The following is a 20,045-nucleotide window of genomic DNA, read 5'->3' as shown; positions in this document are numbered from 1 at the left end:
ATTATTATTAATAATTTTTTTTTTATATATATGAATCACAACAATAAATTTAGTTTATTTATCAACCGCATAAATAGAAAAATTATAACGACGATCGCGTTTGGAATTAAATTGAATATTGACAAAAAATTTTTTTTTTTTTTTAAATTTTCATATTAAAAAAAAAAAAAAATGATGGGATGATTGTAAGGGTTGAAAGCTATAAATGAACCCCTTAGGTTTGTAAAAAAACCATAAACATATTTCGCATGTCTGAGTCCATCCTCGGGGTCTTTCAATAACATCTTATTTAACTTTAATTTCGCTGGGGAAAATTCTATGGATGGACTTGTAAATATATATATATATACAATTTATACTTCTGGACTTCCTTTTTTAAAAAAAAAAAAAAAACTTTCAACTTTTTATCCGACATTTTTTATTATTTTTAAAAAATGAATCAAAGGGTTGAATTTGAAAGAAACTCTCTTTCTCTTTCTCTCTCTCTTTCTCCCCCCAAACAAAATTAAATGTTTATATAAATTTTTTTTTTTTTTTTGTTCCAGGTGGTAATTCCATCGACAAAGATATCATACGACTTTCACCGTCTGAAGGTAAAAAAAAAAATTTTTTTCTTTCTTTCTTTCTTTTTTATTTTTCCATAAATTTTTTTTTATTTGCATATTTTCAAGTGAAAATTGATTTTATTTGTCCCGGACGGAGAGAGCTTTTACGGGTAAAAAAAAAAAAAAAAAACTAAGGGTGAGAATCAAAAAAGCATAAAATTGAGAAATTATGTAGGTTCTGAGTTCATTGAGTATTCATAGCTGGACTACTTCTCACGTTTTCAAAATTCACAAACTGGAAAAGTTATGTTAAAGTGTAATGGACTTCTTAGTCACCTCCATCTTTCAATTTTACACTCTCCCCCTCCCCCTTTGCATTCTCCCCGGATTTTTTTCACCATCCTATAAAAATTTTTTAAATTAAAAACGACGAGAAAATTTTTTTTTTTTTAAATACACGTGGGGAATGTAAATAACAATATTATTTGCAACCACGTGGTAAATAATTAAAAAAAAAAATTATACATAAAAAGAAAATTTATACAAAAGCTCAAAATAGGCGAATCGTCCTTTTTCCTCTTCCCTTCCCCCCCTCCCCAGACGCATTCGATTCGAAAAAAAAGAAAAAAAAACCGTTTGGGAAAACGTGTCGGTTCAAACGTCGTCCGCTTTAATAATAAAAAAAAAATTTTTTTTATTTTTATTAATTCCGTTTATGTAAATTTTTTTTTTTTGAAAAAGTAAATAAATAATTATATATTTACATTAGATTTAATTATTATCATTATCATTATCATTATTATTATTATTCATTTTTAGTTTTCTTTTTAATTCGTTTTAATAAAACATGACTCGGGATTTTTTTGAAAAATTAATATTTATGAACGGAAAAAAACTAAAAATTATCATTATTATCATTTACAAATTTAAGGTTTTAATATTATTATTATTAATAAAAAAATAAAACGAATGCGAACAAAAAAAAAAAAATAAAGAAACATGCGGGACGAATTTAATTATAATTAAAATAAAAAAAAAAAAAAAAAACCCACATAAAAACACATGTTGTGACGTAATCATTTATTTATTTATTTAAACTTATTAATTTATTAACTTATTAAAAAAATTTTAATTTTTTAATAATATCGAGAAAAAAAATTCGTTTTTTTGCAATTTTTTATTATAAATTAATAATAAATTTACCCCTTTTTCATGGGTTATATAATAAATCGATTTAGATCGATCAGATCGATCAATCAATCAATCAATGACCAATAACAAACGCAACAAACAACAACAACAACAACGACAAAAAAATTGATCATTTACAATTAATAAAATAATACTAATAGATAAATCATTTAATATTAATAATTACGTGAGGGAGTTTTTGACAACCAGTCACGAGTCACAAAAAAAAAACAACGAAATAGGGGATGACATTTTTTTTTTCTCCAGCACCAAATGTTATTTTTTATATATATTTGCGATATAAAACATGATTTTTTTTTTTGCGAACAAAAAACAACGGGAAACAATTTAAAAAACTATTTACTACTACTATTATTATTATTATTATTATTATTATAGTTAAACTGAATTGATTCGAAGCCAAAAAAGGTTTAACTTTAAAACATAAAACATTTCCTGGTTAAATTATATAATAAAATTTATTTTTATTATTTTTTAAATAAGTTTCTTCTCCAGTCGTTTTTTTTTTTTTTTGAAATTTATTAATTTTTATTACTTTAATAATAAATTTATTTTTCTTTTTTTTTTTCTAGAAAAAATAGGAAACGGAGATGCAAGAAGCGAAGATGAAGAAAAAAGTTTATTAAGCGATAGAGGAGATTTGATACAAGATCCAGATGATGAAAGGCATTCAGTTAATTCTGATAGAGTCGGAGCATTGAATTTGGTAATAATAATAATAATAATATAAATTAAATTATTTTAAAATTGAGTTGGGAGAAAAACTACTACATAAAATCTAAGGGGAAAGAAAAAGAAAAACAAAACAAAACAAAAAACACCCCCTCTGTCACGGTTTGAGAAAGTGTGTGATAAAAGGGTGACAAAAACATTCTTTCCAGTCATTTTGAAAAAAAGAGAGAAAGATAGAGAGAGAGAAGGAGGAGGAGGGGGAGGAAACTACATTGGCAATTCCAGCTTTTACTCAGAAAGCAATGAAATCTAAATCGCATTTATCAACCTATTTTAAGTAAAGATTTTTCTGAGGGGATGCAAAAAGCAACAACAACCCTTAAACAATATAAAAAAAAATTTTCTTTTTCTTTTCTTTCCTTTTTTCCTTTTCTTTCGGGGGTTTGTTTTTATAAAAAATTTTAAAATTTTTTAAAGGTAACTGATTTAAATGCGAGAAATTCTGGAGAATCGGGAACAAGCGGTTTAACATTATCATCTCCCGGCTCTGTTGTTGGCAGTCAAATCACTTCAAATGGAAGTTCAACAACAGCAGCAGCAGCAGCTGCTGCTTCCGTTCAGGCTACTCTGGCAGCTTTGCAAGCAAATCAATTAAGTTTAAACCAGTTAATGAATTTGAATGCGGCACAAGGTAACAAAAAAAAAACAAATTTTTTTTTATTACTTTTTTTTATTCTTTATTAAAATAATAATTTTGTATTATTTATCTTATCAGAGCAACAACTGTTTTTACAAAACCAAATAGCAGCGGCAGCAGCAGCAGGTCAAATTCCATCCTTGCCAAATTTATCCAATTTGGGATCTCAAGAACTTCAAGCACTACAGCAAACATTACAACAAAATTTAACGCAATTGCAACAATTTGTTTTGTTTCAACCCGGAGCCGGAAATCAACTCCATCCACAAGCTCAGTTTTTTTTACAAAATCAGGTACATATAATTTACAAGTAAAATAATTAAATATATATTTTTTTTCTTAAGAATAATTAAATTTAAAAAAAAAACAACAAATTGCCCATTAAAAGTTTTTTTTTTTTCATTATATTTATAAAAAAAAACAACAAGGTAATAGTAAAAGTATTATTATTATTTTCACTCATAATCACGACAATTCGTCTTAATATTTGTCGGAGCTTTTTCGACATTTATTCCAGGTTTCTACCCGATCCCTAAGGAATAAATGCCTGAATATCAGCGATTTTGCATGCCTGATGGATAGGTTTCGTCTTGTTATAATTTATTAGACCACAACTATTCTTGTAAATCTCACTGAAATCATCTTTGATTTATATTTTGATTTATGACCATATTTGATGGAAATCAATTAATTCTTATACCGGGCTCCAGTGACTGATATCTACATAGTGGCCGGGAACAGAAGAAGTGAGACCTTGTCGAGCTTTCGAACTTTTAATACTAAATTTTTTTACTATTTCCCAATTTCGTAATTTTCCCTCATGCATTTCATCCTTAATTTATGCACACAATGTACAAATTATAATTTTGTACCTATAAACTTAAGTAATCTTAAAGCAGTTATAAATTTTTCTAATCTTAAAATTTTACACTAAAAATATGGTAAAATACGTTAAGATGTATCAGAAAAACATAAGAATGAAGAGGTTTAGTTTTTATACTTTAAATTAACCAATCACGAGTGAAAATGGAGGTGTGATTTTTATACCTTAAATTAGCCAATCACAAGTATTTTTGATATTTTTAATCGCAAAATACGCTAAAATGTATCAACCAATCACGAGTATTTTTGATATTTTTAATCGCAAAATACGCTAAAATGTATCAACCAATCACAAGTGAAGGTGTAAAACAAGATACAAAATTTTAATTTTTCACAACAATTTTTAATAATAAAATACGTTAAGGTGTATCAGAAAAACATAAGAAAAAGGAGGTTTAAAATAAAATACAAAAAACTGAGCAATTTTGATGCAAAAATTTGTTAAGATGTATCAGAAAAACATAAGAATGAAGAGGTTTAGTTTTTTTTTTTTTTCAAATCACGAGTGAAAATGGAGGTGTGGTTTTTATAATTTAAATTAGCCAATCAGGAGTATTTTTGATTCTTTTAATCGCGAAATACACTAAAATGTATCAACCAATCACGAGTATTTTTGATACTTTTAGTCGCAAAATACGCTAAAATGTATCAACCAATCATAAAAAAAAGAAGGTAAAGAGTAAAATAAAATTCAAACAATGGATTCCCACTTAAAATCAAGTGTACGGAGATTTTATATTTACATGATACCTTAAATTATTTAAATACGAGAATTTTTAATACATTTAATGGCAAAATGACAAGACGTAAACGCATGCCAACTTATTGAATTAATTTTACCCGTTGTTTATCATTATTATTATTATTATTTTACTTAAAAATATGTCTAAAAGTCAAGCATTGATAAATAATTAGTAATGGATAATTTGTGACGAAATTTTATTGAGATTTTTTTCTTTATTTTATTGTAAATTCAATGTCATTTTTTTTTTTTTTTTTTTTTTTTTTATACACTTACCTTGCAATTCTAAATTCATGAGTGTTCGCTGATATGTAAATTTTAAAAAAAATTTTAATTTTGTTTTAGGATAATTTTTAGTATCCGATAATTTTACAAATAAAGAAAACTATGAATAAATTTTATTTATTTTTTTTTTTTTTGCAAACATAGGTTCAACAAGCAATTGCACAACAGTTACAACAACTTCAGAAACACCAACAACAGCAACAACAACAGCAGCAGCAGCAACAGCAAGATCATGCATCTTTAGGTAGTCCTCATAGCAATCCACCAACACCTCAAAGTAATTCTCACTTATCGCACTGCCATCCTCAAACTCAAACTTCCCTTCATTCGTCTTCTTCATCGTCAAATAACAACTTATTGAATTTGGCTCCGATCGGTTCGTCTGTAGGAAACAGTAGCATCAAAACTCCGCAGCCTCCTCGCGTTTTAGAATCTGCGATAGAGGAGACTACAGATTTGGAAGAATTAGAACAATTTGCTAAAACTTTTAAGCAAAGAAGAATAAAATTGGGTTTTACACAGGGCGACGTCGGCTTGGCCATGGGAAAGCTTTACGGAAATGATTTTTCACAGACAACAATCTCCAGGTTCGAAGCGTTAAATTTGTCATTTAAAAATATGTGCAAGTTAAAACCTTTGCTTCAAAAATGGCTCGAAGATGCCGACAGTTCATTGACCAATCCAAATTCTTTAACGAATCCTTTAACCACGCCCGAGGCCATAGGACGTCGCAGAAAAAAACGAACGAGTATCGAGACCACGGTTCGCGTGGCATTAGAAAAAGCTTTTTTGCAAAATCCAAAACCGACTTCGGAAGAAATAGCCGTTTTAGCTGATAATTTAACGATGGAAAAGGAAGTTGTCAGAGTTTGGTTTTGCAATAGAAGGCAAAAAGAGAAAAGAATAAATCCGCCTACGTCGGCTTTGGGTAGTCCGACAGGCGGAAGTCCAAACATGTTTTCATTAGGAAATCTACCAATTAGCTTAGTTAACACCACGCATTCCTTCGGAGCCAACAATCAGGGGAATGGAAAAAACGAATGACAACAATGGATGCACTCTGTAGATTCTGCAGAGTCGCCTAAAAATTGGGAAAGCGAATCTCCCAACAAAAATTGGAATAACAACGTGTCGGAGTCGTCGGATTCGGAATCGTTCAAACCTTGGGAAAACGCATCCTCGACACCTCCGAGACCGTGGACTAAAAGGCCGGACACTCCTCAACAAAAAACTTGGATAAAAATTCCTTCGATCATCGATTTGAATTCGTCACGTAAATGGGAAATGCCGAAGAAATCATGTTCGCCCGAGGTATTGACACATTCGTGGTCTCCACAAAAACTTCCTGAAACGCAAAAATCATGGTTAAACATTCCGCATCCGGATTCTCCGAAACAATTATGGACGTCAAAGGTAGAAAATTCCAAAAACTGGGTTCCTATTAATTTACCAAAGTTAAACAATTGTCACAAAACGTGGATGTACAATGTTAAAAAACAAGAAAACGAAACCAAACAAGATTGGAAACTTCAAAAAAACCCAGAATCTCAACCCTGGATTGAAAATTTTGTCAACGGTTCCAAAAATTGGAATTCGCCTAATCAGAAAAGATCCAATTCTCCCGGTTGGAACGTTTTCAATCAAAAAACAATAGAACCGATAAAAACCGAAATTGATTTATCTCCAAACGCGGATAAAGCTTCTACCACCACCACCACCACCGCTACTATTCCTACTACTACTACAACAACCACGTGGAAAAAATCGGAAACGGCAACAAATCCAAACGATCATTTGGAAATGAATTACAATTGGAAAACTGAAAAGAAAATGGGCGAAGAATTAATAAAAACTCTCAACGTGGAACATTCATCAACGGCATATTCAATGGAATCATCATCTCAAAATTGGTTGATATCTCCAAAAAATTTTATCGATAACAAACAAACCTGGACGGAAGGTCAAGAATCAATAAGAGAAACAATTACCACCATCACCACCATCACCACCACCAACACCACTACCACTACCACGTCTACCACTTCGGCAACGACCAACACAACTTGTTCAAACACTTACTCAATTGTTAAAACTCCAGTTTGGCCAAAATAAATAGAAAGGAATTCGCTTTATTTTTTAGTATAGGCGACTAATTGATAAATTTGTGCGTGTGTATATAAACAGTAGTAGATAACACATATCTCGAATAAAATTTCTTCTTATTTTTTTTTTTTGTATATAGTAGGTACAACAACAACAAACAAACAAACAAACAAACACACATTGAAAAATTTCTATATATAATAAAAATATAATTATTATTATTTAATAGGTGAATGTTTTAGTTAAATTTGGTTATGATAGGTAGTCGATAGGGGTTGCATTATGTTAACATGACAACAAATATTATTTAGAGAACCCTCATGATAACAAAAAAATTTTTTTTTGTAACGAAATTTAAAAATTTTTTCGTACGTAAAAAAAAAAAAAAAAAAAAATTAAAATCTTTAAATAATATTTTAAAACATAAATAAATAATATTTCGTTAATAAATCAAAATTTTTCGGTATACATAAAAAGACATTTCATCGTTTTTTTTTTTCGCACATGAAAAATTTTTAAATTTCATTAAAATTTTAATTATTATTATTATTATTGATTTTCGTATTAATTAATTTGATTTTAACAGTAAAAAAAAAAAAAAAGAAAATTAAATAAATAATATCTAAAAAAAATTCCTCCCCCCCTCTTCCCCTGTCTTCCACTTGTAGTTCCTATTTTCATTCAAATATACAAAAAATTTAATTAATAATAATAATAATAATAATAAGTATGAATAAAAAATGTCGTTTTTATTTAGTGTAATCTATGTTTGTGTATTTTTTGAATGTGAAAAAAAAAACAAAAAAAAATTACTGTAAAATGATTAAAAAATAATTTTCATTTAAAAAAAAATAATAATAATAATATTTTGTTTTTTTTTCTGTCTCTCTCTCTCTCTCTCTCTCTCTCTCTCTCTCTCTCTCTCTTTCTATTTTTTTTCTGATAACCTTCGGTAATCAATCATAAAATTTTTACGAAAAAAAAAAAAATAATAATAAATGAATTATTATTTACCCATCATTTAATATTTTTTTCCTTTATAATAATTTTATTATTATTATTATTGAAACCGTAACTAACTGAACAATTTATAACTGTTTAACATATAAATATAAATAAAACAAATGATAATCCCAATGAAAACTTTTTAATTATCTCATAATATACAAGAACAGAAAAATTCCCCCCCCACCCCTTCTCCCTTCTCCTGGGGGGACAATTTAAATTTAAATATGAAAAGTCAGACATTATTATCATTATCAAATTCCTGTTATTTTTATGTATGTGACGTCATTTTAATGTTAGTTTTATAAGTTTATATATATAATTGCAATGTGTAATTTTTTTTTTTTTTTTTAATAATTACAATTGATTATTAAATACATAAACAAATTCAGTAGTTATTTAATTAATGATATTTTTCTTAGTATAAAATCTAATTATTAAATAACGACAAACATATATACATAAAAAAGGCATTATTAATAATTTGTCAAAAATTTATTTTGTAATTTCTGATTAGATTCGTAAAGAACAACTATTTGAAAATTTCAATTTGAATTCATTTAGGAAGTAATCGAAATGTTTGTAAACATTTGTATGTATATGTTAATTTAAATGTTTTTGTGAAAATTTAATTATAAGTCGACAAAAATTGTTGTACAGTAAGTATACTACTTAATAATCATTGATAAAATGATAAAAAAAAAACAAAATTGAATACAACCTTTTAAATATTACAATAAAAATAATTTTATTATAACCTTTTACTAATTAGCTATTCTATACTGCATCATAATGACTTTTCATGTAAATATAATACTATTTTTAAAAAAATAAAATTTATGGGTAGTATATGTAGAAGTTTATGCTGTGAAGTCGACAAGAGTCAGCTTTCCATCATGCATATTTATTTATATGCACACAACTAATCATTAACAAGTACTTTTTACGATTTGCACTTGCAAATATTATAATTTTTTAAAAATTATATTATAATGATTATTACATATCTTAACCTGAGCTTATAGTAATTTACATATACATACAACTCTACAAACCATTTATATATATGTAGACTAAAAAAATTTTTTTTACAAAAATAAAATACCTAAAACTTTGTTTTATTCGGTTTGAATATTACTTGATTCATATGATGAGAGTGTCTACATGGAAACCTGAAATTAAAAATTTTTTCATTATTAATATTTATTCATGAGGCAAAAACAATTTATCGATTTAGGTTTTTTTTTAAATTTAAATAATTCAAAGTATAAATCGATTTCATAAATTTTTTGTTTATTTAAAATTAAATTAATTTTTTATATACTTTTGTTTTAGTTAATCAATTTTTAAATTTGTCTTAAATCAGAATAAAAACAATGTACAACTTTAAGATAAGTATTTGTAAATTGTGTATTAAGGAAATCAAAAATCTTACCAATAGAGAAAAACACAGGCCCAAATAGATCCGAAACAAACATGGGAACTAAAAGCGGGTTTACTAGTATATAAAAAAGTACCTAATCCTATTGTTATTCCACCACAAATTCCAAAAATTAACGATTTACGAAAACATGGAATCTGTGTTACATCTCTTCCCATAAACATAATTGGCTATAACGAATGTAATAAAACAAAAAAAATTTTTTTTTTTAACTTTTAAATTATTTAAGAAAAAATATCAACGTACCTTATGTTTGCTTTCAATCGTAGATTCTTCTAAATTTTCATTCATGTTCAATAAATGTATTTTCTTTGAAAATTTTTTATATACCTTAATAACGTGGAATTAGATAAATAAAAAGAAAGATGGCGCCGTCACCCGTTAGCGGTATTTTTCACAAGTTCGTTTTTTTACCGGTTTTTCGATGTGATTTTAATTTTTATAAATTTAATTCGTTATTTTTTTTTGTGTTTGATTACGAGGTAAGTTTTATGTTAAAACTTTTAATTGATGTCGATTGTAAAAATTTAAAACTTCATTGTCTACAGTCATATTTATAAACCATTGATTTAGGTTATGTAATTTAGATGATATCTCTTATGGTGTAAAATTTGAAACCTTGATTTTTTTTAATCCACTCATATTATTATTATTATTATTATTATTAACTTTAATGATATTTCAAGGAATAAATAATTAATAAAAAAAACTTTTTATTATAAAAATTACTTTTATATTGAAAACACTGCATTGCAATGATAAATTAAAAGGTCTTTGGCTTTGAAAATAATTAATTGTCTTAAATATTTTAAAACAGATTATTATAAGTACAAATATTGACTAAAATTTAAATTATTAATAATAATAATAATATTTACATTAAAACAAAAAAAAAAGCTTCAACCTCATCTGATATTTTTTTTTTACATTTCATCAGTTCTTGCTCTAAAACAAAAAAAAAAAATTATTACTATACATTTGTTATTAACGATATAAATATTAATAATAATAATATTTAATTGGCACTGTAAAATAGTTTATGGCTTATGAGTAATAAATGAGTTTATAAAAAAAAATTTTTTTTTTTTTTTAGAGCAGAAAATAAATATCAGATAAGAGCATTAACAAAAAAAAAAAAAAAATTATTTTATCCTAATATGAGCATATTACATAAACATACAAAAAAAAAAAAGCAATATCAAGTTTTAGTCGAGTAATTTAAATTTCAATTCACAAATTATTTTTTTTTCTTTATCTTTTGCCACATTTAGTTATAATTATTTTATTTTTTTATGGCACTGAGAATTTTACATTAAAAAAAAAAAAAAAAAATGGAAACACATAATGAGAGAATGCAAGAAATACCAAAAAAAAAAAACATTATACAAAGCCTTTCGTCGCCTTTATGATGCCTTTTTTAAAGCTGCCATTGTCAAACATATTCTTCGTTGGGTTTTGGTGATTGATTAGGTAACCTTAACGTTTGTACGCGACCATTCACTGCATCGGGCAACTCAGCAATGTCTTTAAAAACACCAACGAGGCTTTCAAAATTAGGACCCCAATTAAGTAAATAATTCCAACCGAGAGGTGCCGTTGAAGATGGTGATCCATTTGGAGCACGGTATAATAATCCGCCCATGTGCGTGGAAAGATCGTCGTCCGATGCCACCAACGTGCTCAAAGAACCTCGAAAGGAAGAATCGAAACCGTCGTACGATGGTGGAGGCAAAGGTGGTTTGCTTGCATTACCAGAATTGTTTGATCTCGACCTGTCGTCTTCGTCTTCTGTCAATTTGCTAAACAATATGTCACTTCGTTTGTCTCCGCTTATTGAATTATTATCGTATTCTATTTCGGAACAAGTGAAAGAATCATTTCCGCTTTCGTCCGTCGTTGTCGATGAATTATTATCTGGTATGTCGTTTGCGTTATTCAAGTGATGATTTTGACGTGTTATCGGAGGTTCACTGGAAGAACTGACGGCATCGAGCGTTGACACGAGGCTACTGGTCCGAGGATGACAATTTAACCTGTCTATTTCTTCTGCTGTCAAACCCAAAGGAGCACTTTTATTTCCCGCATTACTACCATTTTGCTGTTGATTTTTACGACTAGTTGTAGAACTTTGTCCGCTTATTTGACTCATAACGGGACTGTTTAAACTTCTCTCACTGTTACTGTGCAAAATGTCTTTTCCAACACCTCCGGATGAGGAAGTAGTCGCTAATAGAGCACTTTGCAAGGGCTTACCGCTTATGTCGCTCAAAGTGAGAATTCGCGGTTGCTGACTTGATAATTCGCTACTGGGACTTAGTCTTGCAAGAGGAGTACTTTGGTGAGACAAAAGTTTGCTAGTGTTCTGAGAAGTCAGATTATTCACCACGTTCGGAGATGAGTCTACTCGAGAAACGGGAGGCGGTGGTATTGCTGATCGAGAACTGTCTCTGGATGGAGGTAGAAAACCAGCCGTTAAGTGAGGACTGTGTCGGTGTTGTTGTTGCGAAGCGGCATGCTTGTGATGATAACCTCCTGACGAGGGAATGTGCGGTGGAGTAGCTTTGTATTTTCGCATTCCTCCGTCACGATAACCTTTGTAATGATACACTATGTCTATGTCACTGGGCGCTATCGAGCTAGCATTCTCTAAATCATAATGTTCTGGAATTTCACTGTTGTCATGGTGATGAGAATTTTGCGAAACCTGAGCGGAAGAAATAGAAGGATGTTCCTCTCGTAAGAGAGGAGATTTTCCGACCACTTCGCGTTCGATTATATCTGGCCTCGAATGCCTTTGCGCATCCGAACTAATAATTTCTTTTTCTTTGTACTTTTTTGAAATCAGTTCTGGAGCCATCAAATGATGGCTTCGGAGTGCGTCCGCAGTTTCCGACAAGTAACCTACGTTAGCCTCGCCGTGAACTCCGCGACTCAACACTCCTTCACCGGTAGTGCCAACCATGCCTTCTCCTCCGGCTACTAGTGTTGTACTCCCATTTTGCTTCGATATTCCTAAACTTCCTCTCCCTCCCGGAACTTCTCCTTTTTCTTTCTTTTGTCGTCTGAGATGAAAAACTATAAAACTGACTAATATCGCAACGAGGAGAGTAACGAAAAACACAATCACTAAAGTAACACCTATACTGAGAGGATCGGGAGCAGTGTTTGCTCCAACTCCGATGGGTCCAGCACAGCCTTTAACTATCTTGCCGTAAATAATCGTTTCTGAAAAAATACTTCCTGATCCGTTAAACGATTGGATTTCATTATTCACCGTAAAATTTGCAATACATCCTTCGAATCCTGTAACCCAAAAAAAATCGCAAATTTTACTTTTTATAGCCTTTTTTGATAACTTGTTATTATTATTTAAAAAAAAAAAAAATATCGCACCTATCGGGGCAGGATCAGATGCCGCAAAAGTTTTCTTTTTAGTTCCTCCGATGGACAGCGTCGTCAGGTACGGATCTAAAAAGTCGTGAACTCCGGCCGAATCAAGTTCTTCTCCAACCTTTTTACCATCTAGTAATAATTTAAGGCCTCTGTTATGAGAATGTAGAGTTAAATTATGCCACTGACCATCGTTTACGAGTAATTCTGTCACGGTCATGTTGACAAATGAACCGGAAGTTCCAAGACGAGAAATGTATAATATTTTACCGTTTTTGATCTGTATTAAAGTCATAATTAAAATTAGTACATGTATATCCTTAGCTTAAAATTGATAATTTTTCTCATCTGAATTCTAATAGACCCACTCACCTCAATGGATGTAAAATCTTCATTGGTAGCCGAATACAAAACGAGGCCCTCACTTTTGACAGTGCGAAAAACGACGCTCAAACTTTTAAACGGTCCAGAAACTGAGTTTCCGATCGAACCTGAACTCAAATTTCCCTCGGCGTATCTTTTATATTTTTGATTTTCATTTTTCCAAAGGGTTGATCCGTGATATAGATTGTCCAATAATTGCATTCTCGAGTGTTTTTCGGATATTTTAAATTCAACGAAACTACCATCGGATAATGTGATGGGCTCTAAGACATCGTGACAGTTGGCTGCAACCAATCCGGAGCAAACGCACAAGTGAGATTGCCACCGATCGAGACATTGACCTTCTCCACAAGGATTAATAATTTCTACGACTTCGTTCGTTTGACTGCTTCCAGCACACGGCGAATGAGATCTTCCGCAAACGGGATCGACATTTTGACTTTTAATCGGGTTGCTCAAATTTAATGCGCGACCGTTAATGGAAATCGAGTGAACGCAACCCACGAGATCGTCGGAATGAATTTGTCCAGGTCGCTCCAGTACCGGATCGGTAGATGTTAAACCGCCGACGAGCATCGGATGATTATTGAAATTTAAAGTTCTAAAAATAAAATAATAATTTATGTTTTCCATTAAAAATTTAATTAATTTTATTTATTTTTCGATGATAACGAAACAACATCAATAATTTTTTTATCTATTTTATTCTAATTTTAAATTAAAATTTATAAATTAAGTTATTTCCATTTAAAATAATAATAATAATTCAGGTGTGTGTGTGTGTGCAACTTACCCGGTGGGACCGATGTCATCTGCATAACATGTAGCATCTCCGGTTTTACATTCTTGACAAGCATCTCCATTATCGTTGCAGGTAGCCACGCTCAACGAAACAACTCTTCCATTTCTTGTTGCAGTTATCTTATGCCACGCACCATTGGCCAAGGTAGCGTTGTCGCGTGGTACCATCACAGATGTTATTGCCGATCTCGCTCCTCCGTAAGAAAAAACAGCCTTACCGTTGATGAGTTCGACAGCAACAAAATCCGATCTTCCTCCGGTTTGTATTCCATAATTGTAAATTAGCAAAGCGTTCGGTTTCACGGTTGCAAAAATAATTGAAATGTCATTTGTGGTCACATCCAAAGATGAAAACGTCATGTACGATAACTCGTTGAATCCGAAAGTTGATTTTTCACAATGGCGCCCGTGTCTGGCTTTCGGACAACTGCAACGATAACCGGGTTTCAGCGAGACGCAAATACCGCCATTGAAACACGGATTCGGTCGGCAAGAATCCGATGTTGTTTCGCAATGATTTCCCCGGTAACCTGGTCGGCACAAACAGAAAAAGCTCGAACCGTCAGGGCTTTGACGACAGGATCCACCGTTTCGACATGGATTTCCGTCGCAAGCGTTTTCTTTTTCGTGCTCGCAAAGCTTTCCCTCTCTGGAAACGGGACACAAACACTGAAAGTCGTGTCCTTGACGTCTGCATGTGCCTCCAGCTCTGCACGGATTGGGTAAACATGGATCGTGTTGACGATCGCATCTTTTTCCGGTGAATCCATCCGGACAGCGACAGAAATAATCGTGAGACACGACCGGACTAGAAAAAATTAATATTTGACTGTCAATTATTCTCGAACCGTCGAGAACGGAAATTCCATCGTTACAAGTTCCGGAATTTTCACACGTGAATTTTTGACAGGGTTTGTAACCGATGATGGCCGTCGCTCCGATTTTTCTTTGAATCGAGTCTCGTTTTTTCATTATATTTTCAATCGAATTATCCTTTAGGTAGTAGCCTTTCGAATTTTTTATTGCCATTGTAAGTTCCAAGCCAGAATCGACTTCGTTGACGCTGAACAAATGTACGTAATCCGTTGACTGAAACGCTGATTTTATGGATTCTACGAATGTATCGTAGTAGTGCGTAAAAAATTTACCGGAAGTCATTTCTTCCAACCTAATTGTAAAACTATTATCGACCGTTGTATTTGTGAATGGGAAAAATTCAACGGATACCGTCGACATAACGTCCGAATGTTTTCCATCGTTTCCGGTAACGTTAAAGTGATATTTAACGTTGGGTGTAAATTTTCCAACTGTCAATTCGCAACCGTTTTTTATAAAAAAATTTGTTTTCGTACCAGGATTATTAATTATTTTGCAATGATAATCCCCGGTCGTGTCAGCATCATTCGGATGAACGTCGGCTATCTTACCCAAGGGCAATTCATCGTTGAAATAATGAACTAAAACTTGAACCGTCCTCGGTGTTGATGGACTATCATTTTGATCTAAAACAATTATTGAAACAGAGTGCTGAGATTTTAATTTCGGCACGCCATTGTCTTCGACGCTGATCATTATTTCTAACTGAGGATTAACTTCTCGGTCAATGACTTTTCTCGTTTTAATAACACCCGTCGTTTTTTCAACGAAAACAAAATCTTTATCTTTGCCCCCTGTTAAAAAGTAATTAAAAGGAGCACCGTTTGGTGGAAGGTCCGGATCCGTGGCGGTCAACGTTAAAACGCTCGTGTTCGGCGGTTCATTTTCAGTAACGTAACCGATAATATTTGGAGGATCGAAAAAGGGTTCGTTGTCGTTGACGTCTTCTAAAATTATTTTGACTGTTGCGGTACCAGTTTGAGGTGGCACACCCGTGTCTATCGCTCCGATAATTAACGTGTACGCAGGTATTTTTTCACGATCCAATTCGGCCGCCGTTTCGATGGCACCCGTTTGTGGATCAATTTTAAAGGCTTTTTCAGAATTTCCGTTAATGATAGAGTAAGAAAACTGATTGTTAAGTGGCCGAACGTCTTTGTCGATAGCTTTGACCGTGGTTATTATTTTTCCGGGTCTAACATCCTCGGGAACTCTCGTTTCGTATTCTTGTTGCAAAAATTCAGGAGGATCGTTTCCATCTTGAATAGAAATCACTACCTGAGCTTCATCCGTATCGTTACCTCTTATTCCTCCGGCATTTTTTGCCACAACTGTTAATACGACTCGATTTTGAGTTTCCCGATCCAAACGACGAGATACTAAAATGGTTCCCGTTTCAGAACCTATACTAAATCCTTTATCGTTACTAGAGCCGACAAACAAGTAATAAACTTTTCCATCGTCTCCTGCGTCTTCGTCGGTTGCCTGAATCGTTCCAACGCTTGTCCCGACTTCACTGCTTTCAGATATTTCGAAATGAAATACCGGCGTCACAAATTTAGGATAAAATTCATTTACTCCAGTGACGTAAACGATGACTTTGGTCGAGCCGAACATGGGAGAATCTGGATTTGCAGCTAAAATTTCTAACGAATATTCATCCTTTTCTTCGTAGTCCAACCTTGATTTCGAGAAAATGGTTCCAGTTTTAGAATCAATGGTAAAAACATCCTTTCCTGTCCCACGTATTATTGAGTAATGTATGATCGCATTTTTAGGAGAATCTATATCGTGGGCTTGAACTTGGAAAATGAATGTTTTAGGAGGAGAGTTTTCAGGTATGTAAGCCTTATAAACGCTTTGATTAAACGTCGGAGGATTATCATTGACGTCCGTTAGGGATATTGTCACCATCGCGGTCGCTTGGTGCGGTTCAAATCCTAAATCCGTTGCCGTTACATTTAAATGATAGTTGCTGACGGTGTCGTAATCCAATGGTTTGAGAATTTTCAAAGCTCCCGTAGTCGAGTTAAGGTGAAATTTAGAGTCTTCATTTCCGCTTGATATTTTATATTCGACCATTCCGTTCGGACCGTCGTCGTCATCCGTTGCCTTAATGGTTAAAATTGTGGAACCGACAGGATCGTTTTCCGGTATGATAACTTGAAAGCTCAAAGCTGGAAATACAGGTGAATACAAGTTTTCTCCCGTGACAACCAGCGTAACTTGAGCTTCGTCGGATAAAGGCGGTACTCCTCTGTCGGTGGCTTTCACGTTTATCACGTAGCGACTCAAAACTTTAACCGGTATATTAGCGCGAGAAACTGTTAACCAACCGGTCTTTTCGTTTATGTTAAAATAATTAGATCCATTTCCGCCGGATATTGAATAATCTATTTCTGCGTTCATACCGAAATCTTGTTCGTCCGTAGCTTTGACTTGTAATATTTTTTGTTCATAATCTGCACTTTTAGGTAGCGAGCTAAAGTATTGGCTTTTCGTAAATTTCGGCGGATTATTATTTGAATCGATAATATTGACGGTTACCAAACATTCGGACGACATCGGAGGTTTCCCATTATCGGTTGCGAGCACAGTGAGAGTATACTGATTTTCAGGCGAATGTTCTAAAGCTGTGTACTTATAACGAAGCGGACGTTTGGAGAAAATTTCTCCACTTGCAGGATCTATGGTGAATATATCCGATGGATGCTTAAGCGAATATGATATCACAGAATTAGCACCGTGTTTATCTCTGTCGGTCGCTATCACTTGACCGACAAAAATCACGCTCGATTGCGATTCTGGAAAATTAAAGCTATAATCGAAATGTTCGAATTCTGGAGCGTTATCATTTTGATCTTGAATGGTGATCGTGAGTGGAGTCTCAGATCTCCAGGCACCGTCGAAAGCAGCTACTTTCAATAAATATTCGTCTTGAGTTTCTCTATCCAGGGGTCCTGCCACCGTCACGTTGCCAGAGAGCGGATCAAGAGAAAATTTATTTCCTGGATTTTCGGTAAATGAATAAGTTGCGTTTGCATTCTCTCCAATATCCTGATCGGAACTAGTGACACGTATGACAAAAGATCCAATTTCGGCATTTTCCGTCACGTTTACACTAAACAAACGCGTGAATCTGGGCGGATTATCGTTTTTGTCGAGGACGTTCACTAAAACTGTCGCAGTACTCGTTAGCTGGGGATTACCGTGATCAAAAGCTTCCACTGTTAAAGTATAACTGGCTATGGATTCTCGATCTAATTTTACTTCCGTAAAAATGTCACCATTCTTTTCATCTATTGAAAAAGTTCCATCCGAATCGTTTATTAATCTATACGATATTTCACCATTTTGTTCAGAATCTAAATCCGTCGCTTTTATCGTACAAACTTTAAGTGGCGGATATTCTTCTTCGTAAATGTTAGCACTGTAAATTTGCTTTTCAATAACTGGCGGATTGTCGTTGGTGTCCGTTACATTAATGGTAATCTGAAGAACCGTTCTCAGAGCGGAATTATCCACGTAATGAGCTTCAACCCAAACTTCGTATATCGGAGAAGTTTCAAAATCTAATTTTCCACCGATTACGCTAATTTCTCCAGAATCAGAATTAATTTTGATTGCCTCTTTAAGATTTCCACCAGCTATTCCATACCTTATTCGATCGTACGAATCCGATTTCGAAGAAACAGCAGAAAGTTTTGATATGACTTTTCCCGTTTCAATATTTTCAGGAAGTACAAATTTATTTTCTTTTGGAGCTATGATTTTTGGAAACCATTCTTGCGGTTCAAGTTTTACGTTAAGTTTAGCCGAAGCCGTTCGAGGTTCTTCTCCTCCGTCTTCGGCATGTATTTCAATATTATAAACTTTATCTGACCCGTCAATCGATGCAGTAGATAATTTTCCAGCAGCTTTAATCACTCCTGTATCCGGGGCTATGGTGAACTTATCTTTATCCTTTCCGTCTAGGAAATACTTTATTTGACTATTTTTACCGATGTCGTCATCGTGTGCTTTTGCCCCGAAAATAAATTCATCACCGGAAGTATTGTCTGGAACTGACACCGAATATTCCGCACTACTAAATTCGGGTGAATTATCATTATCATCGAGAATAATTATGGTTAAATTAACTGCCGTGGCTTTAGGTTCGGTTATGCTGCAATCTTGTGCCACGTAAGTAAGAAAATAAATCGATGTTTCTTCTCTATCTAAAATCGTAGCTGTTGTTATGACTCCCGTATTTTCCTCCAAATGAAATCTATCCGCTTTGTCTCCGAAGAAACTGTACCTGTAAAAAAAAAAAGTTCGTCGTTTGTTACAAAATAAACATTTTCTGGAACATCTCTTCGGTTGTTATACATATAAATATATTATCTATATAACACATTGAAAAGGATTTAGTTGTGTTCGTTAAATAAACTCGTGATGTCGTCGATCTTTGCCACGAACCAACATAAAAACATGTTTTTTTTTTTTTAAACTCATAACCGAGTACCTTACGTGATTGCACTTGTAGATAATTGCCAGCATTTTTATAATTTAAAAGTTTTTTTTTTTTTTTTTACTACCCCGCAGGAAATTTTCATTTTGAGTTAATCATAAAAAAAAAAAAAAAAAAAAAAAATTCTTACTTTATTTTAGCATTCAATCCATCATCTTGATCTGTTGCCACCGGTTGCGTCACAAAATATCCAATCGGTGAATTTTCCATTATAGAAGCAACGTATGATTGTCTTTCGAAAACGGGACTGTGATCGTTAACATCCTGTACAATAACACGAACCGTTCCTGAACCGCTTAAAGGTGGCGTACCTATCATAAATAAATATTATTTTATTTCAATTTGTTTCGTTACATAATAATTAAAAAAAATTATAATTTATCGAAAAATCCATAGAATAATTAAACAAAAAAAAAAAAAATCTATTCGTTTTATCGCGAATCATTTATATATTGTTTCCCTCCTCCTCCTCTCCCCTATTGTAACCACTATATAAATTA

At 32.4% G+C, this 20,045-nt stretch overlaps 4 protein-coding genes across 4 annotated transcripts in view; 2 read left to right on the top strand and 2 right to left on the bottom strand.

The window, feature by feature from the left end:
• Positions 1 to 2,731: 2,731 nt before the first annotated feature.
• Positions 2,732 to 6,079, top strand: Phum_PHUM348630 (protein nubbin, putative; the record flags this gene model as incomplete). The annotated part of the gene is made up of 4 exons (XM_002427805.1): positions 2,732 to 2,766; positions 2,927 to 3,120; positions 3,205 to 3,419; positions 5,180 to 6,079. The coding sequence occupies 4 exons, from the start codon at positions 2,732 to 2,734 to the stop codon at positions 6,077 to 6,079; spliced, it is 1,344 nt and encodes a 447-aa protein (XP_002427850.1).
• Positions 6,080 to 6,088: 9 nt separating this feature from the next.
• Positions 6,089 to 7,410, top strand: Phum_PHUM348620 (uncharacterized protein; the record flags this gene model as incomplete). Its single annotated transcript, XM_002427804.1, has 2 exons — positions 6,089 to 7,132; positions 7,381 to 7,410. 2 exons carry the CDS (start codon positions 6,089 to 6,091, stop codon positions 7,408 to 7,410), a joined length of 1,074 nt encoding a protein of 357 aa, XP_002427849.1.
• Positions 7,411 to 9,574: 2,164 nt separating this feature from the next.
• On the bottom strand, positions 9,575 to 9,875 carry Phum_PHUM348610 (uncharacterized protein; the record flags this gene model as incomplete). The annotated part of the gene is made up of 2 exons (XM_002427803.1): positions 9,575 to 9,754; positions 9,831 to 9,875. 2 exons carry the CDS (start codon positions 9,873 to 9,875, stop codon positions 9,575 to 9,577), a joined length of 225 nt encoding a protein of 74 aa, XP_002427848.1.
• Positions 9,876 to 11,016: 1,141 nt separating this feature from the next.
• Phum_PHUM348500 (protocadherin-16 precursor, putative) overlaps positions 11,017 to 20,045 on the bottom strand; it is a gene marked incomplete at both ends in the record, with an annotated part of 32,793 nt that continues 23,764 nt past the window's right edge. The window contains 5 exons of the mRNA XM_002427802.1: positions 11,017 to 12,887; positions 12,978 to 13,254; positions 13,347 to 13,959; positions 14,152 to 19,332; positions 19,676 to 19,856. Of these exons, the coding sequence (XP_002427847.1) occupies positions 11,017 to 12,887; positions 12,978 to 13,254; positions 13,347 to 13,959; positions 14,152 to 19,332; positions 19,676 to 19,856 (8,123 nt within the window). The remainder of the gene's footprint in view (positions 12,888 to 12,977; positions 13,255 to 13,346; positions 13,960 to 14,151; positions 19,333 to 19,675; positions 19,857 to 20,045) is intronic.

The sequence above is a fragment of the Pediculus humanus genome, genomic scaffold, assembly GCF_000006295.1.
Source record: "Pediculus humanus corporis 1103172107761 genomic scaffold, whole genome shotgun sequence".
NCBI lineage: Eukaryota > Metazoa > Arthropoda > Insecta > Psocodea > Pediculidae > Pediculus > Pediculus humanus.
This window is presented reverse-complemented; position numbering and strand designations above follow the sequence as displayed.